The sequence below is a fragment of the Heterocephalus glaber genome, unplaced genomic scaffold (assembly GCF_053883595.1).
Source record: "Heterocephalus glaber isolate CG9 unplaced genomic scaffold, H.glaber_assembly_v1.0 deba00000937, whole genome shotgun sequence".
In the NCBI taxonomy this organism is placed as follows: Eukaryota; Metazoa; Chordata; class Mammalia; order Rodentia; family Bathyergidae; genus Heterocephalus; species Heterocephalus glaber.
In genome coordinates, this window is record NW_028258173.1 from 12897078 (window position 1) to 12924487 (window position 27410).

At 46.6% G+C, this 27410-nt stretch overlaps 1 protein-coding gene across 11 annotated transcripts in view; it reads right to left on the reverse strand.

Annotated features, from left to right (window-relative positions):
• The window catches only part of Arsg (arylsulfatase G), a 125642-nt gene that overhangs the window by 27007 nt on the left and 71225 nt on the right, over nucleotides 1-27410 (reverse strand). For 7 of the 11 annotated variants that reach the window (XM_087208188.1, XM_021248616.2, XM_021248617.2 and 4 more), the window contains 6 exons: nucleotides 24321-24432; nucleotides 20998-21135; nucleotides 15376-15572; nucleotides 14330-14410; nucleotides 12603-12875; nucleotides 2395-2503 (listed from right to left, as the gene is read on the reverse strand). In XM_087208188.1, coding sequence (XP_087064314.1) covers nucleotides 2395-2503; nucleotides 12603-12875; nucleotides 14330-14410; nucleotides 15376-15572; nucleotides 20998-21135; nucleotides 24321-24432 — 910 coding nt within the window. The other 4 variants (XM_087208189.1, XM_004870278.4, XM_021248620.2 and 1 more) reach the window with 3 other exon arrangements.

Here is a 27410-nt window from a genome sequence, read left to right on the forward strand (position 1 = left end):
TGCCTGGGCCATTCTGATTGTCACAGTTGGCTGGAGAGGAGAGCCCAGGCATGCCACCAGACACCCCGCGATGCATGGGATGGCCCCACAATGAGGAATTATGCAGTCCAAAATGCCAACTTTGAGAAACTCTGCTCCAGAGTTGTAGGTTAAAACTATCGATCCTTTTTCACGTGTGCCCAAACCCCATCCTCCTGAATGTAACTTTGCTCCTAAAGAACAGCTTTTCTGTCTGATCTGCTCATTTCCAACTCCCCAGTCCTTGGGGCAATGCTGGATACATAGCTGGACATACAATTAACATTCGTTAAATAATGGATTTTCTATATGCTGTAATTGTTTCCTCCCGCTTCGGGGACAGGTCAGGTACAAGACCTACCTGTAATCTTAGTGTAACACTGGGCACACACTCAAATATTAACATTGTTTATTGCTGAAAGATAACCAGTGGCATTTGGGTAGACTCCCTCCAAATATCCTAAAAAGGGCTTTTTTACTTTTCTATATTCATCCATAAACCTATATGGTACATATGGGTTTAAGGGACTCTGGCCTTAATTCTCAGCAGTTAATTCTCATCTTTGACCTGGAAGATTTCTACCCTCTGATAAACAAAGTACCAGACCAGGTAATAAGCACTGGGGCTCCAGAGAACAGCCAGTTCCTCAAATATGGGTAATAATCCCATTCTCCCCAGAGCCAGCCTGAGCAAGTCAAGAGAAAGGGAAGTAGCCACATAGAGACCTGCTGGGGCTATCAGGAAGCTCAACTTAAATTCACACAGAGAAATGGCAGGAGGGCAACTCTATCGAGGCAGAAGCGTCTGGCTACAATGTGAACTATTTTAACACCAAAAATATCCTTAAAAGGGCTAATACCATATGTTAGCTGTGTCCTGGTTGACATTCCAGGACCCCTCAAGCAAATGCTACCATGCACCAAGAACCACTTCCTTTGATCACCAAACTATCTCCTCAGTTAGCTGCCACCTCTAAAAGCCCTCAATAATGAGTAAGATGATACAGGTTTATCATTGTGCAGGAGCTGACTACAGGTGCACACACCACCACCCAACAAAAAGCGGCCACTTGGTTTTTAGCGATGTAACTGGAGAGGAGCCTGCTGAACTATGTGTGCACATGCAGCCCAGCCCGTGCACGCTTGGCCTCTCTCGATAAGCACTCTGACTACACCCAAGTCCGCCCTATAAAGACAGCCTGTCTGGCTTTCATCCCGGCCAGGCTGACATCAGAGATTTCAGGCCACACCATTGTTGTCACACCTGCTCCAGCTGCGGACAGCACACTGCCCCCTCCTGATGGCACAGGGCTGACCTGGAGTTCCTGAGGGCCCCGCAGGCTACCAGGGATGATGCCTACCCACCACTACTCTGGCTATCAATGCTGTTTACCCTTTCCTTTCCCTGGGCTCAAGTCTCTCCCCACCCTCCCCATTGGGCTGGGAGATGTTAGACAGTGCCAAGGACATTGCTTTCTTCTACTTGCCTGTGTTCTTCATGCCAAAGTCCATTAGCCTAATGGAAAAGAAGCTCTGGAACTAGGAAACTGGTCTGTAACCAGACCAAACCTCTGGACCTATGAACAAACACTGGCTTCTATGGAGGGTCCCCCTTGTTGGGCAGAACCACAGGGAGTAAGTGCCCTTCTGAACTAGTGAGAAGTCTCCATCATAAGTCGTAGTTCCATAGCTGCATGGCACTGCTTTCACACTGACACACTACAGCCAAGATCTCTGCTAGGAGTTTGGCCTCCTATATTGGCTCTCATACAATGGTGAGAGATCAATGCCTCCAGGGCTCCTTCTGAGAAAGGAAGTACCTAGAGCCTTGCCTCTTCATAGATGCTGCATGGTGGAAGGCAGGAAGAATGTTCTTACCTTTCCTACTGCTCACTGGGATTACCTCCCTGCTTCCCCCTCTCCAGGACAAGAGAGTCCATCTGGGCTCCTTTCATGGGGCCATATGACTGCCAGTGACATGTTGGCTTCTCATAGCCACATCTAGGGCACCTACTCTAACCTCAAGGGTGAACCAGGAGGGCTGCAGTGATATATTCCTCCACTGTTGGCATGGCCCAGACCAAGGCCACTGCCTTCTCTTGCTGTTGCTTTCTCTTTGGTACCCAGAGCTAGGAACTAAGGATGTGAACCAACGTGATCTCCCCCTCACTCAGGATGGCTGAGTTGCAGTGTACCTCGACTTTCATTAGCATATGGTGCTGCCCAAGGGTAAATCCACACTGCTGCTTTCTGAGTTCTGGAAGGATGTGGCCGAGGCCGGTGGCAAATGGGTTTCCTGAGATCTCTGGCCACCCAAGTGTCCACCACTATTCTAGCTCTAAACCTCCACATTTCAAGGAAATCTGAGTCTCCTACCTTAACAAGGCAGTGCTGGTGACATTGGCTGGGACTCGGCCGGGCCAGTAAGCCAGGGCTGGGACCCGGTGCCCTCCTTCCCACGTGGTCTGCTTGGCTGAACTTCCGCCTGTGAGAAGAAACAGGTGGTTCGTGGACAGTGACAACTTGCGGCTTCTTTTCAGCTAAGAGCTACTCTCTGGGAGAACAGTCCCTCTCTGATGATTCTAATAATCCCACATAGGAATGACTGTTTTTTTAGTAATCAGCTCCCCCCCAACAACAATAACCAATATCTTTCAATACATTCTTTTATTTTACTGGCCTTCACATGCCATTTTATTCCCTACATGACACTTACATTATTGATTTACTGACTTGCTTCTTGTGTGTCCCTGCACCCTGACCTCATCAGTCTTGTACACACAGGATCTGGTAGGTGTGTAACAAATTTTTGTTGAATAAATGAATTGTGTTCCTACTGCTTATAATGTGACCAACTATTTAGGGAGAAAAATTAAAATTACTTGAAAAGAGAGAAGGGGAGAGACTTCCCCAGCTATTTAATCTGCCCAGTGCCCAGCTGATCTGGCATGGATTTTGCTGTTTTATTTACTTTTGTTTTGCTTTGCTTTGTTTTTCCTTGAACCGATGAGTTGTTCTGATGTGGAAGAGACAGTGTCAGTAATAGCCCCAACCTCTTGCCTCTTGGCAGGAGGTAAGAATAAACTACATGCAATCTATGAATTTCCACATTAGTAACCAGAGGGGTTATTTTTATAACCACTAAGTCACAAGTGACCACCAGGATAATGATAACCAGCGGGCTGGAAGAGATGAGGTCATGTTTCATGGAAGCATCCTGAATGCACGTTGCATTGAATTAACCATGACCATTCCCACCACTCCCACACACAGCCCCACCCTCATCCTAGTTGAGCCAGAGGCCAAGGATTCCGCAAAGTTCGCGTGTAAAAAGCCTTTTTGGAAAGCGCTATATATGGCTCACACACACTGTGATCATACGACTTCCCCATGTTTGGCTTGTGTGAATAATGAAAGAAATTTTGGGGGGACACAGGGGGACCAAGGGGAAGACATCACCCCTCTGTACTCACACTGCTGCCAGGGGAAACTTTGATGTCCCTGGCCCAGCACACCACACCGGAAATGCTCAGCATTTTGGGGCTTTCTCATAACCAGCTTTGGAGTCCCCCAAGTACTGAAGTCAGAAACAAAATACAAAACGACCCCCATCCTATGGACTGCTTATGTTTAAGGGTGTAGGGCCGGAAAGGCCAACTGAAGTCTCTGCAGGCTGGTGGGAAGCTCTTTGATCCCGCACATTTCACAGCTACAGTCTTCCCATCTGCAGCCACGTCTCCCAGAAATACACAGAGTCTGCTCTAATTATTCACACCCATGGAACAGAGAATCCAGAACCCCAGCAAGCATAAAATGTGTTTCCACGTGGCCTTGGAATGCATGGCTTATGCTACAGCTTAAGCTCAAATACCAAGAAAGAAACACCCATACGTGCTGAGTGCTTCGTGTCATTCTGGCCCCTGGGGGTATTTTTGTGGACTCCTGGGGTCTGAGTGGATGAAAGATGGAGCCTGTTTCATCCCCATGGCGCACCACATTCAAATAAGCCTGCTTAACCTTTGAGGCCAGATGCTAAGGAAAGGCCAAGGATTTGGTTCCAAGAAGCAAGCCATTAGCTCTGACCAGAAGGCAAGTGCTATGGGTCTGCTCCATGACAGACAATGGGACCCAAGATTCCTTCTCTGCCTCCAAGATGTTTCTGGAAGTGTAAACTGGCCCCTTGTTAATAAATTTGCTAACTGGTTTTTCACCATTAGGGACTGTCCTTGTTTTCCATGACCTTTCATGTGGCTTTCTGCAGGTGACCGGCTTTCCTGATTTGTTTTTCTGAGAAAATGTTTCATTGCGTTTGTCCTCTTTCAACAGAATGTTGGAAGTTGGTGGGTTTAGGAGGGATTCAGCCAGTTATAAAGCATGTACATGTCAGCAGCATGCGTGAGATTCAGAGACTGAGGGAGAGTGGCCGGAGGAAGCCCCCAGTGTAGCTTCATAAGGGACAATCCCCCTCCAAGCTGTCAAGGCGGCCAGCTAATCCGGTTGCACCCTGTGTGCTGGCTTTAACAGTAGGGCACAATTACCTATGCCAGCCACACAAGGGATTGTAGCCCACAGACCCGTACTCCAAAAAGATATTTAGCTTAAAACACTGGGGTGTGGGCAAGCAAGTATAAAAACATGTTTTTATCACTCCCGACTTGTACATTGTGCTGCTCCAAACCCCACTTTCTCACCAGCATTGCTAGGGGTGACCAAAAATATTTGACTAACATTCTCTGTCCATCCCCAGGGTTGTGGAGACTAATTATCAGCTGAATGCGCTTGTATCGAATGAGGTGTACTGTGGGTTATCTGGACCAGCAAAAGACGAAGTCCACAATAGCTGTCCCTGGTCCCCAATACTCCTCCTGCTCCTATTCATGGACATGCATTCGGAGTTAATAACAGTAACAATAACATCTACTAATTGAGCCCCTACCAAGTACAAAGTTAAATGCTCCTCCCTGCAATATTTCACTGCATCCACATGATGACAATAGCTAGGTGATATTGTCTCCATTTTTCAGATGAGGAAACCAAAGCTCAGAGTGAAGTAATTTCCCAATGTCACACAGGTAGCAAATAGTAGAGTAGGAGTTTGAATCCAAGACTAACTAAACTGCCAACACACCCATTAAATTTCTAGTCGTTCTCATCCCTGAGCATATGTTAGAATCACTGGGGAGCTTTTCAAAAACTACCCATTCCGAGATCCCTTTCCTAGAGACTGGGATTTAACTGGCCTGGCTGGAGCCTGGACATCAACATCTTGCAAAGTTCTCCTAATGGTTTAACAGGGAATGCACGCCTCCTAGGTGAGATCAGCAAACACACAATGCACTTCAAAACTATGTGCTTTTTCATCAGTGCTTTAGGCTGCCCCCACCTTTAAAACACAGTATCATAAAAGTGAGCTGATAAATTACAGAAGAACAATAGATAAGTCCACAAATGAAACTTCTATGCACTTTTCAAAGTCGAAAGCTGCCTATTAGGTTAGATAAGCCTTAATACTTTGATCCGTGGCTCTGGTACATTAAAAGTATTAGTTGCATTTGGCTGTCTGTTGAGAAATGGTTGTCTTCAGGCCATGAGCATGCATTTCAATGTACTTGTGGTCGGTTATGACTCTAATTAAAGCAGAATCTCTTACTTAAAGCAATAAATATTTAACCTCAGCAACTAAAATATAAACAGAACCATGATTCATGAATTTGCTTACTTGTTCTTCCCTGGCTACAGAAGTGGAATGGCTTTGTGGTGATCCGTGACCAGGGCAGTCTGAGCAGGACTCACCCCGGCCTACGCCTTTCTCCAAAGGGCCCAACTGCCCTGATCCGACAGACCGATGGAGTCAGAAAGGGGGTGTGCACACTTCAGAATCACCAGGCAAGAGCTCACCGAAAACGTGGGTTCTCTAGAAAGCCTAACTTAATAAGTCTCAGGTGGGAACATTGATTCTAGGTGACTCTAATGCCAGTGGTCTGAGGACCAGAGTTTGAGAATTATGAGCAGGGTCATAGGAGGGCACCTTTAAAGCCAGGCTGATGTGCTTCCTAACTCCAGGGCCTCTCCTAACTAACCATGTGGGCTTCGCAGAACTTGTAACCTCACTCACCCTCAACCCTCTGAGCCATCAAGGGGGGAAAATTGTACCTCATGAGGTTGTGGGAACAGTTTCATGAGATCATGGATATAAAGTTCACAGCAAGGTATTTTTGCGTGGAGCCCATCATGAAAGTGTCCAACAAATGCAAACCACGCCCCCTCCAAAAAAAAAATTACCTATAGGTAGCAAACAGTACAGGTGTCAGCCTGACATCTCATACAATGGATGCAGCCCTCTGGCTGCTTGGTAGGCATATTTTTTCCTTTTAACTAATTTGTTTTTCAGTACTGAGGCTTGAATCTAGGGCCTTGTACATGATAGGTAACTACGCTGTCACTAAGCTAAACCCCCAGCCTTTTTATTTATTTAATTAATTTATTATTTTTATTTTGAGACAGGATCCCAACATAAAAAAGTTGTCCAGGCTGGCCTTAAACTTGTGATCCTCCTGCCTCAGCCTCCTGAGTAGCTGGGACTGCACCATCATGCCCAGCTGCTTTGTAACTAAGTTTGAATGTCATTAGACAGAGCCCTCTCTCCAGTTTTCGGGATTCCTTCTCTTGCCCAAAAATGACAAAGTAACCCTGTGTTCCTTTAGAAGATCACCCTGTCCCATGAAGGTATTTGAATTTGTGACTCCTGTACAACACTGTTCTGCAGAGTACACATTCTGTAACCCACTTAAGAAACAGACTTCCTTTCTAAATATAAATATGTGCCCTGGCCAAGCAAGCCTGTACTATACTCATTTTCTAGAAACATGGGTTCCTGGGACCTCAGCTTCGCCCCGGGACTATTGCTGGCCTGAAGTGCCTTGATCTTGTAGATGGGGACATTTCACCAAGCCTGGTGGCCAAAGCCCAGGAAGAGACACACTTTGACTTCTGCTAGGTCCTCATCAGCAACCCCTGCCCCTGCCAGGGCCAAGGGGCAAGTTCCCTTGTCCCTGACTTTATCAACCCACTCCTCAGCATCTTTGACCTTTCCTCGCCCTACTCCCTACCTTAAAAGGGACAGAAGGCCCAGGATGCAAGCAGCTTCCCAGCGGGAAAGGTTACACAACAACCTGATAGCATCAAATTACAAACAGCCAAGGTCTCCCAGAAGTGCCAGTGCCAAATTCAACAGAATGTTTCCTCATCACCAAGGGGGAGGAAGGAACAGTTCTGTTCTTCAAATAAAACAAGATTTTCCAGACAGAGGTGCAGTCAGTTTGGGGAGGGGGCGGGGCACCAAGGTGTAGGGTCTGTCCTGGGTAGGAAAGAGGTCGGAAGTGGAGCAGGAGGGGCAGTGGCTGGCAGCCAGACTTCCTGAGCCTGTTGGGGAGGACAGGGCAATGGGGGTTTGAAAGCAAAGCTCTTTCTCTTGGGAAGATGGCAAGAGTGCCCAGCTTTGCCGCCCCTACCCAGCCCCCCATTCCGGCTCTCTTCATCCCATGCCCACGGGGCACAAGCCAAGCCAAGTGGAACAATGTCACTCCCACAGGCACGCACTGCACGGGGTGAGGAGATGACTCCAGGAGACGCTGTCTCATCTCATCAGCTGAGCTGGGCGCCTTGGCCAGGAAAGGAAAGGGAAGACAGGAGGAGGGGGGACTGGGGAAGACAGCGCGTGCCCTGACATAGCAGGCTGGCTTCAGGGAGAACGAAGCAGGGCTCCGAGTACTGTTTGTCCCGCTCCGTTGCGAAAACATTGACTGTCTTCTCTCTTTGATCTGCTCTTGAGACTGGCTGGGGCGAGGGGCAGCAGGTGGTCCAGAGAGACCCCAGCCCCCTTGACCTCCACAGCCTAGCTCCTGCCCAACTGCACAAAGAGCTCCGCCTGGCTTCGAAGAGCCCCAGGCAGAGAGGAAGGAGTCTGTGGAACCATTGACTGGAAGCTGGTCTGGACTATGAGGAAGAGGAAGCCTTTACCCTGTTGCAACGGTCTTTCAGGCAAAGTGCCCTTTCAGACTTCCTTGTGAAAAGACAAGAATGGTATCCAGCCCCAGTTCCACCTTGAGTGCAAGTGCTGTGCCCCACACAAAGTTAGTCAGAAAACCTTGCCCAGAAAAAAGTGTGACCAAGAGATGATGGAAAGCCAGCTCAGAGCAGGGTCCCAAGACGCAAGCTCACACTACCTTTACCATTAGCCATATATTATTTAACTTACCTGGTACTTTTACAGGAACATCTTTTTTAGAGCACTTTCCAATCCCCTCCCCTCTCTTCTCTTGCTGGGGTACACCAGGTTGTTTCTTGTAGGAATGAAGAAACTGAGCCTTATGGGTGTTAGTAGCAGAGGCCAAGTGCAAGACTGGGTGCCCCCAGGGAACATCCCCCTTGATTCTTCCGACAGCCCATGGAGGTGGGTCTCCCCACCTCACTAGACAGAAGAGGAAACGGAGCTTCCCACGCTGACTAAGAAGCAAGTCAAGATTCAAGGCCAGCCCCAGCCTCCAAAGTCATTAGCTCTTTCCATCTTTCCATTTTGCCTCCCACAGGGGCTAACGACATTTTCCTTGACAACCATGAGGTTCAAAGAAACAGGATAGGATTTTCCAGATGACTGAGTTGGCCTTTGGGTACGAAAAGGTGTGAGTAACAGCAACCATGTGGGCTGAGGAATGAGCCGGCCCTGGGCCCCTCCATCACTGCCTGGCCTGGGTAAGCCGTCTATCCTCCTTGGCCTCAGTTTCCTCATTTGGCCAGGTAGGTGGCTGGAATAAAGATGGCTGAGGTCTCTTCCAACCCTGGCATGCTTTGAATTTGAGGATATTCCTGGAAACTTTTGTGGCTAGCTTCTCTCATTGAAAATTTCTGGCTCAATGGAAATGAATCTAGTACTCACCTCTGTCTCTATTCTCAGTCTCACTGATATAGGGGAGCATTTAAAACTGAGTAATGTGATGAATAGGGGCTGGGGAATGGAGAGCAAGTGTTTACCTTTTTGGGGTAATAAAAATGTCTTGAAACAAAACAGAGGTGGTGGTTGGACAACATTGTGATTCTGTTAAATGTCACTGAATTATACTATTTAAAGTGGTTAATTTTATGGGATGTGAATTTCACCTAGATTTTAGAATTTGAATAATGTCACTCTCTTATAATCCTTCCATGAGTCCACATTTCTTTAGAATTATGACCAAAATCATTCGCCTAAAAGAATTTCAAGTATTGGTCCTGTCTCTCTCTATTCTACCTGGTCACAAGCTCCAGAGGCATAGACACGCAGGCAGCTCCAGAAAGTAGATCCTTCCTCTTGGTGTTCCTACCTCTGCCCAGGATCCCCTCTCTGCAAAACCCAGCTGTCTTCTACACATTTTTCAAAACCCAAAGCATAAAAGCACCAAAGGAAAGTAGCCATATGTGGCTACTAAGCCCTTGAAATGTGGCTAGTGTGACCAAGAACTTGAATTTCAATTTAATTTTCATTGTTTTTAATTTAAATAGCCAGATGCGGTGGTTGGTGTATTGAAAGTATCACTCTAGACAGGTGGTTCTCAAATTTTAACCTGTATATCAGCATCATCCAAAGGGCTTGTTAAAACAGTTTGCTGAGATCCATGCTCAGTGGAAGAATTTGTATTACTAACAAGTTCTTGGGTCATATTAATGATCCTGGTTTAGGGACCATACTTTGATAGTCACTGATCTGTAGTTGAGAGTTCTAGACTCAGATCCTCCAGACTCACATGGTGTAGATGTGATGGTATAGACTGGTGGTTCTTTTAGCGCTTTCAATGATAACAAACAGCCCGCTGTGGCATGTGTGCCATAGATTCACCACCGCTGACCTAGAAGTGTCACAGAAATCCAGAATTTCCAGTGCTAACCCAGACATCTTGGGTCACAACTGCATATTGGCAGGATCTCCAGGGGACTATCAGTACATAAAAGTCTGAGAAATACTTTTTAGACAATCATTCATTTAGGTCAGGGGCTTCACTAATCTTTGTATCTCCAGCACTGAGCGTATTTGCTCGTATATAGTGGGTGCTTAACCAGTAGGAAGATTAAAAGGTTAAGCTTGATTGTGTCCAATTTGATTGGTAGAGCACCTTCTGCATATGTCTGGTGGGGATCATAGAAGAGTAACCTTGGGTACTATATCTGGTCCCTCTCCCCTTCTCCGTTGCTGCTCCCATGCTCTGCTTCCCAGCCACCATAAACTAAGCATTGTTCCATCAGTGTTTCTGCCTTGGAGCCCACTGACCATGGAATAAATCCCCTGAAACCATGAGTCAAATAAACCTCTCCTCTTTTAAGTTACAATGGGAAAACTGACTAATACAGAAAACTGTTACCAGAGAAGTGGGGTCTTTGCTGTGCTTGTCTCTGACCATGTAATTTAGAGGCCTTTGGAAGGTTTGAAGTTAGAGTTTACAGGAGTTTGGAAAGGTATGAAGATGCTGACCAGAAAAGCCTTAGAGTTCAGTGAACAGATCTTTATGGGTGACTATGGTCAGAGCTCAGAAGATCAGAATCCTGATAGAAGTGTAGCAGTCTGAATTGAGAAGAAGGATTCCACTGGAATAGGACTAGGGGCCATGTGTGTAATTCTCTGGCAGAAATTTTGATTAATTTTGCCCATGTCCTGAGATTCCATGGGAGCCTGAGATTAAGTGCAGTGGGCTAACTGATTGGGTAGATAAAATTTCAAAATAGTCCAATATTCAGGCTATGGCATGGGTACTTCTGGCTGCTTTTAGCCAGATATATGGTAAGAATCGGGGCCAAAAAGCAGAAGAGAAAAATTTGGAAAACTTAAATGTTGGCCCAAAAGGAACCACTTGAAAAGTTCAGGTCAGTGATTGCTGAAGAGATTAGCCCCATTAAAAAAACCAAGTACTCTGTACAGGAACAAGAAGAAAGATGCCTTGAGAACATCTGAGAAATCAGCAATTCTCCACCTATCACAGGCTCAAGGGTACAAAAGTATACATCTTTCTCTGAGAAGAGTTCTTGGGACTCCTGTTCAAAAAGTACCTCCTAGGGAACTTGTTCCCCAGGATTAATTTCACCATGCTCAGCAATCAAAGCACTCAGAGGCCACTGCAGCCATGGTCCCACAAGGACTTGCTACTTACTGTTCCTGCTGTGAGCAGACTTTGGCATCATTTATGTGATGCTAGTTTTACTGGCATAAAGAATGCAAAAGCTGGGCTGGGGATTTAGCTCAGTGGTTTCACTGCCTGCTACGAAAGCGCAAGGACCCAAGTTCGATCCCCGGTACCAAAAAAAAAGGCATGTGTGTAAGAATGCAAAAGCTGTGGGATCTGGGAGACTTCCACATAGATTTCAAAGGAGGGCCTGGGAGGCCAGGCAAGGAGCCTTAAGAGGGGAGTGCATGAAACTGTGGTAATGAAGTCATGGGTATGTAGAGCACCCACCTATTTGGAAATTCCAGGAATGTGGAATGACTGCTGAAGAAATCTATAGGCTGTCAATGGAGCCAACCCGAGAGAGAGGTTATGTAAGCCACCCAAGCCCCTCTGGTACTCACATCTCACTACCATGTGCTTCAAATTACAGACATGGAGCTACAACACTTAATATCTACCCTGCTGGGCTTTGGTCTCACTTTGGTTCAATTCTTTTCTACCTCTTATTCCTCCCTTTTGGAATGGGAATGTTTACCCTGTGCCACTGTACCTTGGGATTATGTAACTTGTTTTTTCCTTTGAGGGATTCATAGCTAAGAGTTTGTCTTGAGTCTCAGAAGAGACTTTGACTTGGATGTTTGAAAATGGCTGAAGCTGTTTCAACTTTGGATTATTGTGTTTTCAAGATAGTTGTATCATGTTAGGTGGAATTAAGACCTTGTGTTTATCTGGGGATTTAAGTATCATTTAAAGAGATGTGTTTGGGTGTCAAGTTGAAAAGGGGTGGGATGTGACACTTAAGCTTGATTGTGTCAGCTTGATTGGCTTGAGAGATACTGGAGGGATTGGTGGAGCACATGCTGGGTGTGTCTGGGTGGGTCATGGAGGAGTGACCTTGGGTTCACTGGCCCTTCATACTTTCCTCTCTGGTGCTGCTCTCCTGCTTTGCTTCCTGGCTGCCATGAGCTAAGCAGCCTTGCTTCACCACATCGTTCCACCTTGATATTCCTGCCTGAAAGTGTTCAGGCCACATACTAAATCCCCTGAAACCATGGGTCAAATTAAACCTCTCCTCCTTTAAGCTGGGGGTGCTGAGTATTGTGTCCCTGTAATGGGGGAATCTGACTAGTACAGAAGAACAAGAAACAATAGGGACTCAACAAATGCTCATAAGAGGAAAGAAGGGAATGAGAGGTAGAGGTTGCCAAGGTAGTACGTGTATTTCTTACTACATAAAATTTTCCCTTTGAAGAATGGGGCCCCAGTCCACATCCTAGAACCAAAGCCAAAACTGCCTCATAAAGGGGAAAGAGACAAAGAAGCTGGTCCTCTGATAAGAGATCAGCAGGTCACCTTCCTAGGGAATCAAGAGTTTCCCATGAAGAAGCCACTTACAGATCTTTGTCACCATCTCCTTAGTCCTGGTACCTCTAGACTGTTGCCCTGGAGGATTCTGACTCCACAGTCTTCTGGGCTTTGTAATCGAGCACTGAAGATGGTAGGCTGGCCCAACAGTGTCCCAGGCAGAGAAAGGAGGAATCATAACCAGCTCACACAACAAACCACTCTCAGCTACATTGTATTCTTCCCAGCTGTGCCTCCTTGCAAGCATCAGATGACTCTCCATCCACCTCCATCCTTCCACATCTTCTCCTGACCCAGCTCTCTCTAGGCATCAGAAATAAATGCTGATCATAAATTGGACATAGCATTCTTGAACTTGAAGGAACAACAGGGATCGATACAGATAGAGAAACAAATACCAGTACCCCAAGAAATACAGTGGTCCAGTGTCCCACGGGTAAGAGAAAGGCTCCTGACCCCTGACTTAAATTTCCAGACACAAGACATGGCCACAGTCTGACAGCCACGCACTTGTAAAGTTCTCAAGGAATCTGATCCAAGGGATATCAGATTGAAGTTGAAAAGAAAAAATGATCAGCTTTTCCTCCTGAGGCACAAAAGCTCCTGTTTCTTGGTAATTGTGAATACCCTGCCAGACTAATAGTGAAAGGCAGGGTCTCTTCCCACCTGGGTACAGCTGGGGGCCATCCCTCAACAGCAAGCTGGGTGGCAGAGGAAATCTAGCCCCAGATTTAAAATTTTAAATTTAAAGCAGACATGCTTTGGTGAGGGCAATCATGTCAGGTCTGTCTCTGAATACTTTAGACAAAAGCACCTTCCAAAATTTTTCTTTTCTTTTCTTTAGTTTTTCAGCACTAGGATCAAATCCAGGGTATCACACATGCTAACCAAGAACTCTACCACTGAGCCACACCCTAAGTCCCTCTTTTAATTTTTATGAAACAATACCTATTGTATGGGGAAAAAAATCACACTTAAACCCTCCATGTCTCACCCAGAAGTAATTACTAATTACTAATCTTCTGTACATTTTGCTGCCTCAGTCAAGATTTTTCTGAGAATTACATAAGCTTACTTTTATGCCATAAAATTATACCTCACATACTATTTTGTAACTTGCTTCATTCATGGAAAAGTATTTAACATAAATGTTTCCAAGTTAGTAAATGTACAGCATTTATTGATTCTTTGGTATTCCTTGAAATAGATGTACTATAATTTCTTTTAGCACTCTCCTCCTTCTGGATACTTGGCCCAGCTATTTTTTTAAAAACAAAAGTCTAGTGCCATGAACATTCATCTCACAGTGCACTTGGCTCATTATTTCTTCATCATAAGACAAATCCTGATAGGAGGAGTGGGCTCATCAAAAGGTATGTGTATTTTTCAGGCCTGTGGGCCATATGCCATATTGTCCCCAGCATGGCTGCTTTCCTAAAAAGTGAAGCTCTTCTGGGGAACTCCCCCAGAGCAGGTGGGAGCTGCCTGGGGGCTAAAGGTTTAAACAGAGCCCGAGGCAGTCGGGGGAGGGTGTGATCTAGTGGGGAGAAAAGGATAAAAGAGATGGTCCGCTTTATCTCCCTCCCAACTTGTTTCTTCTTCCCCAAGATCCGGTGGCTGGTGGGCCACTGTGTACCTGTTTCAAATGATGCCCTGAAGGCTAGGCTGTGCCTTAGCCCTCCTGGAGGAAAATCCCTTGACCCAGCCGGGGCCCAGGTCCTGAGAGTGGAGTTGTCAGCCCCAGATGAGCCCTCTACCTTGACGGGTCTGCCACAATCCAGTGAAAGGGCCCACGCTGCCTGCCAGCTCGCACTTCTGAGCCCATGGGCCATTGTCTCCTAGAAATCAGAGAAAACAACATGTAATTGTCACTGGGCTGGGGAACTCTTTCACCAACTAACCCTCTCTGGCCCCCTATCTCTGTGCACAGAGGGGATTGTATTGAAGAAATATTTATAAAAAGAAAAATAGGCCCCGGCTGTGAAGTTCCCTTGACATGAGCCTGAGTCTATTAGGCCCTCAGAGGAGGGCTTTCCCTGCTCCAATTGGCCTCATCCTGAGCCTCTCCTCTTGCATTCCTTTACCTTGTTTATATGGCTTTAGCAATCCCATTATTATTGCCAGCAGCATCAGCCTAGTAACTGTACACTGAGCATCTATTATCCACCTTGTACATCTCATAATCTTCCAATATGTATGGAGTAGATTCTACTAGTAGCTCAACTTTTTAAGGATTAGAGGATTAACGTAATTCTCCCAATAGTACAGTATGGATTCAAATCCAGGCCTCAACTTGATTCAAAATCAGTGCTTTAAATCACTGCCCTAGTTCCAGACAGAGACCTGAGACACACAGTGCATGTGTGGCCTTTTAAAGGGGTCACTTGTTCAAATACTGGGGCCATTCAGCCAAAAGACATGACCTAGTGACCAGTGGCAATGGATGTCCTTGGGACCAGGGAGGAAGGCTAAAGAGAAAATCCTAGAATTGAACAAAAAAACACACAAATTCACAATGTCAAAGTAATTTACTAGTGACTAAAAGCAATGTCCACAGAGCCTGAATCATATGCATGGGGCCAGCTAGGTGCATGCTCTGTCAGGACAAACCATCCCAGGGACTCAGCCTTGGAGTGCCAAATAGACACAAGCTCAGCATTCAAGCCTAAGTTCAAAGCTAGCCCCCATTCCATACAGAAGGTCACTTGGTCAGGCCGTGCTCTTCATGAGGCATGTATAGGGTTATCCATTAGTTGAGCTAGTAAATGTGGCTTTTACATAAATGTGGTTTTTACTACTTTACCTGTAAACCAGAAGAATGTGTGTTCTTTTGCTGTGCTGTCAACTTTGTCCTTGATCTGACCCACCAGATTGTCCATCTCCCGAAGGCCTGCTTGGTATGGCCTTTGGCCTCGTGGGTTTGGCAATGGCTGGGTCGCAGATATGGGCACGTGCATATGGGCCAAGGCCACATAGAGAAGGAAGGGTCTTCTGCTGGCACTGAAACAAGTGAGAGAGCCAAGCAGTCACTCTGCAGGAGGCTGACCCAGCTTGTCCAGTGCCCCTGGGCTGCTCCACGACTTCAGGGAAATTCCCAAGGGGTCTGCCAGGGGCTCACAAAGGATACGTTTATCTACAACCTTCCGAGGAAATGTGAAAATCATCTGGTCAGCTAGTTAAAAATGGGAATATGGTAATAATAGTTACCGTCCTTTATCATTTACTGAGAGAGTATTACAGGGGACTCATGTTGTCTAAACTCATCCAAGTCCCCTTTTTCCGACAACGAATCAGCAGCTTAAGGGAATTAAAGGACTTCTTCCATGTTATACAACTAGTAAGTGATGGAGTCTGGACCTAAACTCAGATCTGGCGAGAGCAAAGTCCTTGCTCTTGGCTGCTGCACTGGAGTCCAGGCATCCAGACTGTGGTGTCTGTTCCTGGAGAGAGTGTCTGTTCTGCCGACCACAGGAAATCCCAAGGACGCACATGACCACTGGGGGAAATTGAGATCAAGGCTCTGCCAGAGCCCCAGGCATCTGGCCACCTCTATACTAATCCTGATTCCATGGAAAAATGCAAAATAAAAAGCTTGGAGGGAGCTGGGGTGGCCTCCAAGAAAATGTCCCGTGGCCTCTGGTAGCACTCGGAAAGCTCTCTGTCCCCTACCCCACTGCCAGGTGACAGCACCTGGGGGAAGCTTGGCAGCTGCCCGTTCCCTCCAGCCACACCCGTGGGAGAGGATCTTTTAGAGGACTCAGAGTGAGGTGGCTTGTGAGCTCAGCCACGTACACATGCAGGGTGGCCACAGAAGCAGGCCCTTGACACCGGCTCACCGGAGATTCCACTTTCTCCACCACTCACCCTGGTTCACCACCCTGCAGCCTCAGCTCTGCAGCAAGCCATGCCAGGGAGCCCCTGATCCTGCTTCTGGGCCCACTGATTGGGATCGTGCTTGTCTTCAGTCCTCTTTGACAGGTATAAAACCCAGGACACGAAAATAAAGAGCAAAACAGAGGATAGGCATTGGGAAGTAGGAAGAACATGTGCAAATGGAAAAGGGAACAAGGGGTGATTTTACAAAGGAGAATGGAAGGGAAAAATTGGAAACAAAGCTTTATAAATGGGGAGGGGAAGAAGGGCTAAAGGAAGGGGAATGGGGAAAAAAAGAATTAAGACATTATGAACAAGTACAAATACATATGATGAATGTGATCATTACGTATGACAAGTATGTACTAGTAAAAACAACAACAACAAAAAACAAGGTAACCAGTCCCAAGACAGGGTCCTTGGCCTTCGTGATATTAACCCAGTTTCCACACCACACTTCTAGAGCTGTGTTGTCCAAGGCAGTAACCACAGGGTCATGGAGCTATTTGGGTTAAATTGACAAAAATTAAGTACAGTTAAAAATTCACATCTGTGCTTCACATGCTAGAGCACAGATAAACTTTGAGGACATTAGGCTAAATCCAGTCACCAAATGACAAATAACATGACTCTACTTGTATGAGGTCCCCAGAGTCACTAAATTCAGAGATAGAAAGTAGAAGAGTGGGTCCATAGTACTCCAGCCCAAAGACTATGGCAGCATTCATTCTCCTTGCTTGGCTTGGCAAATCCCAGGATGTTTTATGTCATGGCTGTGTAACCCTCATCTGTAAAATGGGACAATCTTACCTCAAAGTTGAGAGTAGTAAGCGTTTGATAAATGATACCTTTAATAAATGGTACCTTTTTATTAATAATTAGGAATAATACTTGCTAGCAGTAATAAAGATGAATGGTACGCAAAGATGTACCCTTTCCCTGCATCCGGATGCCAGGCCAGGATTTATAAAGATGACATCATGCACAGACCTGTACCCTGGGGGCATCTGTGCCCCAAGGCGTGTCTTCTTTTTGGGTGCTTGTCCCGCATGCAAAACAGAGTTAGGGAGACCTGGTGTTTTGGGGCTGAAAAAACTGCTGATCATAAGACAGTGCACATCCACTTATATGTTTTAAAAAATATGCCTACTTGGGCCAGGGATTTAGCTCAGTGGTTCCGACGCCTGCCCTGCAAGCCAAGGACCTGAGTTCGATCCCTGGTACCAAAAAAATGGAAATAAAAATATGCCTACTTCAATTATACCTTAAGAAAGCTACGTAAAATATGTTCATGCACCAGCAGAGAATGAGGCTACAGGGATACATTCAGATCTACTAAGACAAATTATCTTTTGGGTGTGGAATTCAGGGTGATGGGGTTTTTTGTAGTTATTATTGTTTGCTCACCTGTTTTTGGAAATTTCTAAAGGGAACACATGATTTGTGTGCCAAAACCACAGTGGTGAGCAGGAGAAAACAATAAGTAAGATGCTAGAGGGTCATCCTGGCAGAGAGTAGATGAGGCGAGGCAAAGATGTGTGCTGAAGTTCAAGCCCGGAAAAACATCTGGGGCCAGGGATTTAGCTGAGGGGTTTCGGCGCCTGCTGTGTAAGCGCAAGGGCCCGAGTTCGGTCCCCAGTACCAAAAACAAAACAAACAAACAAAAAAAATCTGGTCAGAAATGCAGGCCAGGGGCACCCTGCTTTCAAGAAGGGTCCCCCACAGGTGCCTGGCCAGAGAGGCAGGACTCTTAGAGTGGCCCCCTGGGGTCTCCAGAATTGATGTTGAAATAGTCACTTGGGCCTCCACTTTCCCCTCTCTCCCTTTGGACCTCGGCAACGTGACTCACTTCTAGAATCCTCTGCAGCCCCAGGGTCGGCCCAAACACCTCAGCCTGCATCCATGGCCTTCCCCACTGGGGTCTCCCCCAGTCTGGCCTTCCTGCTCCTCCACGACTCTCCCTCTCTATTAGGGCTAGGCCCCTCACCCCTTTTTGCCTTCCTGCACCTGGGCACACTGCTCCTCTGCACGGCAGCATCTGCCATGAACACCTGATCAAATCTTGCACTCAGCTCAAAAGCCACCAACACTGCTTTAAAACCCCACATCAGGATTTGCTTTTAGAATCATTGCTACATTAAAGGTGAAAACTCAAGCAAAGGCCCATATAAAAACTTCAGGAAGTCCGGGGGAGGTGGGGCTTTCTTGTCAAGGAAGAGCAGGAAGCCAGGCTCCAGGAAGGCCTGGGAGTTTTGGCAAACAGGCCTAAGTGGAAGGAGGAGCTTAAGGTTGCAGCGGGGCCCAGAGGAGGAAGGAGCACAGGCCTCTTCTGCTGAAGCTCAGAAAGTCGCCAGTGAATTGTCACCCATTCCGGAAGGGATCTGCTTGCCTGAATACTATGCTCTGTCAAGTGAAAAGCCAACAGCATCCGTGACTTTTACTTAACTAATAAAGTTATCTCTTTGCCTGTTTCATTTGCTAAGTAGAATGCTTATTGATTTGTCTGATTCACTTACAGGTGGATGTCCACAGCTCCCCTGCAGAGCAGGCGTGACACGGTCCCTAGTCCCCACTCAGCCACCATCCCTCCCCTCAGAAGCCTGCATTGTCTAAGGCACTGAGAAAGCAGGAGGGGACTCTCCCCATCAGCCGTGACGCATACGCCTGCCATGGGACATGAAGGCCTGAAGCTGCCTCAGAGCTCGGAGCTGGGAGATTTTCAGCCCAGTAGATGGGAGAAGAAGCTTTGCTCTTTTCATATCCACAATCTGAGAAAAATGAACCAACAATGCTTCTCAAAAAAGGTGCTAAGGAACCATTCAGGTGCAACCTCGCAAAGCACTTGGGGCTGCCCCTGAGATTAAGAATTTAAGCAGTGGGTTTTATTATCAAGAGCACATGCTCACCAGATTTCCCACATCGCTACCTCTCTTCCTTGCTGGACTCTCTACAAAAATACAACTTGGTTAAGCAAGGAGGGAGGGATTGTTGCCCATCCAAGGAGCTGGTCAGATCACTGATCCACAGGTGGAGTCCGTTCTGAATTCTGCACATGTACACAGGCGTGCAGCACAGTTGTACTTCCGCATGTTGGCCAGGGCTGTGGACCTAACAAAGCCATTCCACTGCCCTTGGGGAGCTCACCATCTGGGGAGAAGGATCAGATGAGTGCACGCTGGGTCTCTCTCTGCTCTGACCTGACAGAGGTTAGGAAGCAGTAGCTCTCACACTCCAGGACTGGCTAGAGACACATGCTGATGTGGATTTGGGGGCTTTGGGCTGTTATTTTTAATTAGTAGTTTCTTAACATTTAAAGATCAGGCAATCTCACATAAGAGCCAGGTATCCAGCCTCTCTCGGAATATGAAAATATCTGACATTCCAGGCTCACACTCCCAACAAGAAGAAACAAGTAGCTGGGGCCAGGTAGCAGCTGCCTTGATGCGGGGTGTGGCGCTCACAAGGCAACCGAAGGGCCCAGCACTCCTTACCACCTCACACTCAGCCTGCTTCTCTCTACGATCACCTACTCGGCCCTGTACATGCTGGGATTGGTAACCTGTGTGTGGTAAAGGGGGTGGTGCGGTAGAGGTGGCAGACTGAATAACAACCCTCAAAAAAACCTAATTCCTGGAATCTGGGCATCTTTGTTTATATGACAAATGAAACTGTACAAGTGTAATTACGTTAAGGGTGCTGTGATAGGGAGATTATCTTGAATTACCCTGATTAACCCTAAATACAATCACAGGTGTCCTTAAAAGAAAGACACAAAGGGAAAACAAGCACCACGGTGCACATCAATAATCCCAACTGTTCGGGAGGCTGAGGCAGGACCATTGCCAGTCTGAGGCCAGCAGCCTAGGAAAAAGAGGAGGAGGAGGAGAAGGAAGAACACAACAAAGACAATGACAACTGATGAGGATTCCACTACAGATATGGAAATAGCAAGGGAACACGAAAAGCAGAAGTTAGACTGGTGTGGCCATAATCCAAAGAATCCCGATAGCCACCAGAAGCTAGAAAAGGCAAGGAACAATTCTGCATTGGAGACTCCCAAAAGAAAGAAAGGGAAAAAAACCTGACATTATGATTTTAGCCTCCTAAAGCTCATTTTGGACATCTTCCCTCCAGATCTGTAGGAGAATGAATTTCTGTTGTTTTAGCCACTAAATCGGTGATTATTTGTTATAGCAGCAATAGGAAACTAATACACCCTGTCAGCTAGCAAATTCAACAAGTGCCTTGAGTGCTCCAATACAGTAGGAAGGCCCTGCCCTCAAAGAGCTCAGGCTCTAGTAGGAGAAGACAAAATGATGCTGACTGTGGGGTACTTTCAAAGCAGGACATGGTAAGTCCCTGGGGACATGAGGCACGTACCTACGGAACTTCTAACCAAGGAATAGAGACAGGGGGCAGAGGGAGCTGATTTCCAGCTTTATTGACAGGAGATATGCATGCATCCTTCTTTGTTGAGCAACCAAACTGCCATGATCTTGAGGGCACCAAGGCTAGTATGGGCAGAGGGTGGGAAGCGGCAGGGCCACCTCACCTTGCCTGCTGTATGAACTGCACTGCCTTCTCAGCATACTTCCCTGCAAGGCTGCTCAGGTTCACAGGCTGCTCCACGATGCAGAGGTTTTCATAGAGAGGAAGGGCCACATCCATGTAACAGTCCCTCTTGTGTTTCCTGTATAAAAACCACAGAGAGTGGCACATTCATTTCCAGCACCTATACAATCATGGAGTAGAACAAAAGGCTTTAATGCAGCAAGGCCTGTAAATGTGAAACCCTTAACAGCCTGGCTTCAAAGGATTTTGCCACTCAGTCATGTCTTCCCTATAAGACCAATAGAGGATGCTTTCCCCTTTGAATAGATGTTTATTACCCAGCCCCCTGGAAAGCTCACTGAGACTCTTACGAGCTAGGAACATTATTACCACTCCCACTCTCCAGGGAGATACACTGAGGTAGGAAGCGGCTGGCCTATTTCCAGTATAGTCTCAGGGCCAATCAGCAGTCCCTTCCCTGGTTTTCTTTACCGTCTACCTAGTCGACAGCCTCCAGCTAAGGGTGGCAAGACTTGTCCTTTCGCAAGTCCACAATCAGGACTGCACGTGATACAAAATCTGACAATAGGATGAAATATATAAGTGGTCTAGGAAATTTTTAACTTTGAACCGTGGGCGGAGATTTTGGAGATTAAGGGAAAAAATGGAAGTTGAGCCAAAACAACTTGCAAAAACAAACTCAGGTGTTAAGATTGACGGAATCTGACACATGGCTGTCCCATCAATGGGGCCGAGTAACTGCTCATGATCTTGCAGAAGTTACATAAACTCTCAGAGCCTGAGTTTCCCTTCTGTAGCCTGGGGTTGCCCGCACCCCCTTACCAAGGTATCAGAAGGACAAAAGAAGCTAACAAATGGTTAGTGCTTTGCACACTGCTCAGCACACTAGCAGTTTAGTAAATACTCAAGCTCCCTATGCTGGTCACCACAGAGGACAAGGTGACAACATGAGAATGTTAAAGAGAGGCGGCAGGTCGTGGGAAGCCTTTCAGGCAGGCAGTATTACATAGGTGTGACTGAAATACATGGTGAACTTTTAAATTGAAAATATTTATTATAGTAAATACATATTGCCATTTAACTCCCCCTCAGAATACTCACCCTCACTTCAAACATACTTATCCCAGCATTCTTGCCACTTTCTGAACCACTTCTCCAAGTCCTCTCTCATGTCTTCATGAGGTGTGATTAAAAAAAAAGTACAGTGAATGTTCCTTCAGGGTGCCATCAACAGAAAGGTGGGCTCGTGGGCACATGACAGTTGTCCTCATCCACCTTATTCACTGCATCTGGCATCATGCAACTACTGGCTTTTCTCCAAAGTCAAAATGACCATGAAAGGTAAACATTTTGAATCGATTCAGCACATTGAGGCAGCCACAAAAGCACAACTAAAGACACAAAAGAGAACTTTCCAGAACCTCTTCAGAAAGTGGCAAGAACGAAAAGTGTGTTCAAAGTGAAGGGGAAACATTTTGAGGGGATTAGTGGTAATGTGTCTTTTACTGTAATAATTTTTTAAGTATCCACCATATTTGTTGATCCTATCTCATGTATGTCCTAATAAGACAGTTAGGATAAAATGCCCTCCGGGACACTGAAAGGATTGTGAAGAATTTGAAATTCCCTGTTACACCTACAGGTGCACACATCCCATTATAGATGCTCATGAGATAAGGTCAGAGTGGGTAAATAATTGGCAAGGACAACATTTTTTAAAAAGAAACAAAAAATGTTATCACCATGCTGGGCATCATGATGCTGAATCCAGATTTGTGTTGAATTTTCAGCTTTTTATTATCTCATTGCAACACCACCATCATTTACAGTCTCTCTGTCTCTCACAGGGATCCTCCTGCCTCAGCCTCCTCAGTGTTGGTATTACAGACATGCACCACCATGCCTGGCTTTTACTTGATTTGATTTTTTTTTTTTTTTTTTCCGTACCAGGGATCCAACTCGGGTCCTTGTGCTTTCGAGGTTTTGAGGCAGGAGGCGGAACCACTGAGTTAAATCCCCAGCTTACTTGATTTGATTTTAACATAGATAAAAGAGACTAGCTTTTCAATCCCTAGCACCAAAAAATGGCAGGTATGATTACAGTTGGTCAGGAGGGCAGCAAGATCACAGGCAGCCTTGCTTCTCACACTAATGTGCCCACACATCAGCTGGGCAGCTTGTTAAAATGCAGGTCTAGGGCAGGACCTGAATTTCTGCATTTCTAATGACACTTCAGTGATATCCATGACACTGGCCCAATGGCCACACTTTTGAGAAACAAGTGTGGAGGAGACTGGAATCTGAATTCCTATCTCTTACCAGCTCTGGTGCAACCCAGGCATGGTAAACTTTCTTACTTGTAAAATCAGGTACATACCTGCTTCACACTGTGGTCAGTCATGTGGGTTACAGATAAGTGCAGAGAGTGCTTAGAATGTAACAATTTCTTCATAAACTGCCATTATTGTGTTAGCTACTGAGTTGTTATAGAGCCACCTCGGACTCACATTTCCCCACGCAGCCCACATACCTGTGGCCTTAGAAATAAGCGCAAGATCTGTGCTGGTTTATTAGCTACATAAACCTTATTGCCTTTTTTTGATCATAATTCCATTGCAAGCTCTTTGCAGAACATTCAGGAAATACAGTAAGAAGAAAATGAAAGCCCCTTAGTGCCAGACCCGGAGTGAAGCTTTGTTAGCCTTCCGGTGCACGTTTGTCTGGAGTCTCTCTTGGTAACGCTTTGAAGGTACAGACACAGTGTGAAAGAGCCCACTGATGATCTGCTCCCTGCTATTTCACTTACTGTTAAGTGAGCATTTTCTCATTTCATTGAATATGTTTTAAAAACATCCTATTTAGTTCCTGCAAGGCATTCCAATGTCAGAATGCTGTCTTTCTTATGGGGAGGGGATCCCAAAAGGAACGCTGTTATGTTCCTCTTTCTCTTTCTCTTTCCCTCCCTCCTGTGTCCAGGATCTGGGCCAGGTGAGGGATCTAAGAGCAAAGCCAGGAGTCAGAGGAGGAGGGAGGCCCCACCTGTGTGGGCACTTGGCAGCCTGAGGCCTCCCCCTGGCTGAGCTGAACAATTTGAGGACCCCAGAAAATTCCAACAGAAAAAATGTTCAGCTCTCAACCTTGCATCAGAGTGCAAATAACACATTTACAGCTGTACTGGATGACACTGTCTCATTCACTGTCTTAACTGTCCCCTATTTGCATCTTCCACTTCCTCCAGATAAACCACAGCCCTAGCACTACACCTGTCCTGGAGCCCATGGCCAATGCCTTGGATAGGTTTACCTCAGTGGGCCACCCCCTGGTGGACACGCTGGGCAGGGAGGGTGGTTGTAGCCCGGGGTGTCAGTACAGCCCATGTCATGGCTGTATGGGATTCCAAAGTAGTAATCAAAACCTAGAAAAGAAGCAACTGGTTAATAACCCACTTGGCTGCTGCTCTGTGTGCCTGCCTTCTTCCACCTAAGTCAAAAATTTAATTTCTCATGATTTAATATTGCAGTTTTCTGGAGTATGTAATTAAAAGAGGATTTGATTAATATCCTTCTGAAGTATGCAAAGAAAATCACGTTTCTGGGATCTGGCTGAAACACTAGATTTGAACAACATCTTGTGATTAGAAGTAGCCCAGCCTGGGAGGAAATGGAGAGAATTATTGAACATCTAACATGTTCAGTAAGTATTGGCGAACATCTACTACATGCATGACACTTTAGGGAATAAAAATAAATAGATCCTGCCCTCAAAAGACTCCATCCGAAGGGGAAATAAGATATATTTGTTTTGTTTTGGTACCAGGGACTGAACTCAGGACCTTGCACTTGCTAGGCAGGCAGCAGAACCACTGAGCTAAATTCCCAGCCCTGGAAATAAGATATATTGGTTAACCCATAAGAGACAGGTGAGGCGTGTCAGAGGAAGATGCTACTCCCAGATGCAAGGACTGGGGTGGGGTCGGACAGGAATTTCCAAATGCTTCTTGAAGGATGGGCATTTCGGCTGGGACCTGGAAGGCAAGTGGGATTTGAGCTTGAAGTGGTGGAGTGGAGGGGAGAGGAGCCTGACGTGAGGGCTGAGATCTGAACACCTTGGGTTTCTGACATCCTCCCTCACCGGTCACTTCTCCACCACAAGCTTTTATCCAAAGGACATAGTCACAGAGGCAACCAGAATTCATTCACAACTTCTGCAGAAAGAGGAGCTTCCTCAGTCATCCAGAAGAGAACTTCAGCTCTCATTTCCCTAGAGGTGGACAGAACTTGAATCTCCCACAGAATGTCATTTACCCACAGCCCCCAAAGCCAGGCCCTGCAGACAAGGTCAGCTGCCTCTCCAGCCTCACCTCCCGCCCCTCAGTGCCTCTCTCCTGCTCTGAGCACATTTCCCTCAGGAACACAGTGAGCTCTGGTTTCCGCGTGCCTCCCACCTCTGGGAGGCTGGAGGAGCTGTATCAGTACTGCCCAGCCCGTTCCGTGTGAAGTTTCCTACAAAATCCCCTCTCCTCACCACAACCTGCTCTCTTCACCCCCATTCCTTTCATATTCCTGGCACACCCTGGGGACTTCCTATCAGCGTGGTGCTGCAGGTCTTCTCCAGTAATATCCACTCTTTGAGCTGCGGTACTAGATGCTTATTAACCCAACAGTGTAGTAAAGTCACCAGTACTGGGAAGAACCCAGATTGTACAAATAGATTTGGATACTCCATAGGTAATGACATGGCCCTGAGCTGTTACTGCATTTGGTGTCAAGATGAATCTAGACCAGAGCCAGATAGTAAATATTTCAGGCTTTATGGCCCAGATAGTCTCTACTGAGCTTCTCAACTCTGCTGTTGTAGCACAAATCACCTAGAGAAAATGTGTACATCCATGAGCATGGCTGTTTTCTAATAAAACTTTATTTACAAAAACAGGTGGCTCGCAGGGCATGGTGGTGCACGGCTATAAACCCAGTATTCTAGAAGGCTGAGGTAGGAGGATTGCAAGTTCAAGCCCAGGCTGGGAAACTTAATGACTTAGCAAGACTCTGCCTCAAACATTAACAGCATCAGAAGAGGTCTGGGAACACAGCTCAGTGTGAAGGCCTTGGGTTCTATCTCCAGTGCTGGGGATGGAAGAAACAGGACACTGCTCGTGGACAGGGTGCCAAAGGCAATGGGAGCAAGAGGTAGGAACCAAGAACGTCCAAGCCACAAGGCTTTGTGGGACTGTCTGGTTCAGGAAGAGCACATATGTTGGAGGTGCTGTCTCTTGCCACTTCCACTCCCATGGCAGACATCACCAATCTATCAGGGCACCACTTCCTGCTGAGTGGTCCCCAGGTTCAGCACCCTTCCTCAGTAAAGGACTCCAGGAATAAGGCACTCAGGGTGTTAAATGTGAAAGCTAAAGGCCAAGAAGGAAAAGTAAATTCTGGAGTAAGTTTTAGTTAGTGGAGAAGTCAGGTCTTTACTTCCTCTATCTGCCATTGTTAAAAACACTTGTGGTCGAATGTGGTGATGCACGTTTGTAGCCCTAGCACTTACGAGGCTGAGGCAGGAAGATTTTGAGTTCGAGGCCAGACTGAGCTAAATAGCAAGAACCTGTCTCAAAAAATAAATAAACAGCACATGTGGAAGATCATGGAGACCTACGCCTTCTGCCACTTCTGGGGCAGGGTAACGCAGCCCTTTTCCTCAAAGATGGGGAGAGATGGGGCAGGGGAAAGGAGAAATCTGCAGAAAACCACAGTAAAGGAAAGGGCCACCTATTTCTTTATAAAATGGCAGGAGATAAAATGGATCCATTGGTAGGACCAGGGCAAGGTGAAAAGCCACGAAAGCTGAGTATAGTAAACCCCCAGGACAGGTTCCCATATGGGATGGGAAAGTTCAGGGAAGGTCAGGGGCACATCTACAGCTTCGGACACACAGGGGTTAGTATTTTGGTGAATAAGATACTCAGGGAATCTGTCAGTCAGCAAATTACCTTCGGAGAATTAGCTCTGGCAGCTGGACCTTGGCCTTCCTCCCCAGGCAGAGGGCGAGAGGTCCAAGGAAGCCCACAGCCACAGGCAGAGACCAAGGGGCAGCAGCCCCATTGGGCCCACGGCGGGAGCCCTCTTTCAGCAAAGCCATCAGAGTTGACTTCTTTCCAGCTAAGCTGTGTTGGAGCTTTGTGGGGCCAAATGTCCCTGAGGTGTAAAGATCTACGAGATGACAAAGCAGTGGAAGGGCCCATGATAGAGGGCAGCCAGGAAGCAGTCAGGGAGAGGGCACTCTGGCACCCCAAGTTGTACCCCAGTGGCCAAGTGCACAAAGGTGTGCTAGCACAGGGGAAATCTCCAGGGACAGGGTGGCTCAAATACCAATGGGGTCCCTTTACACAGAGATACT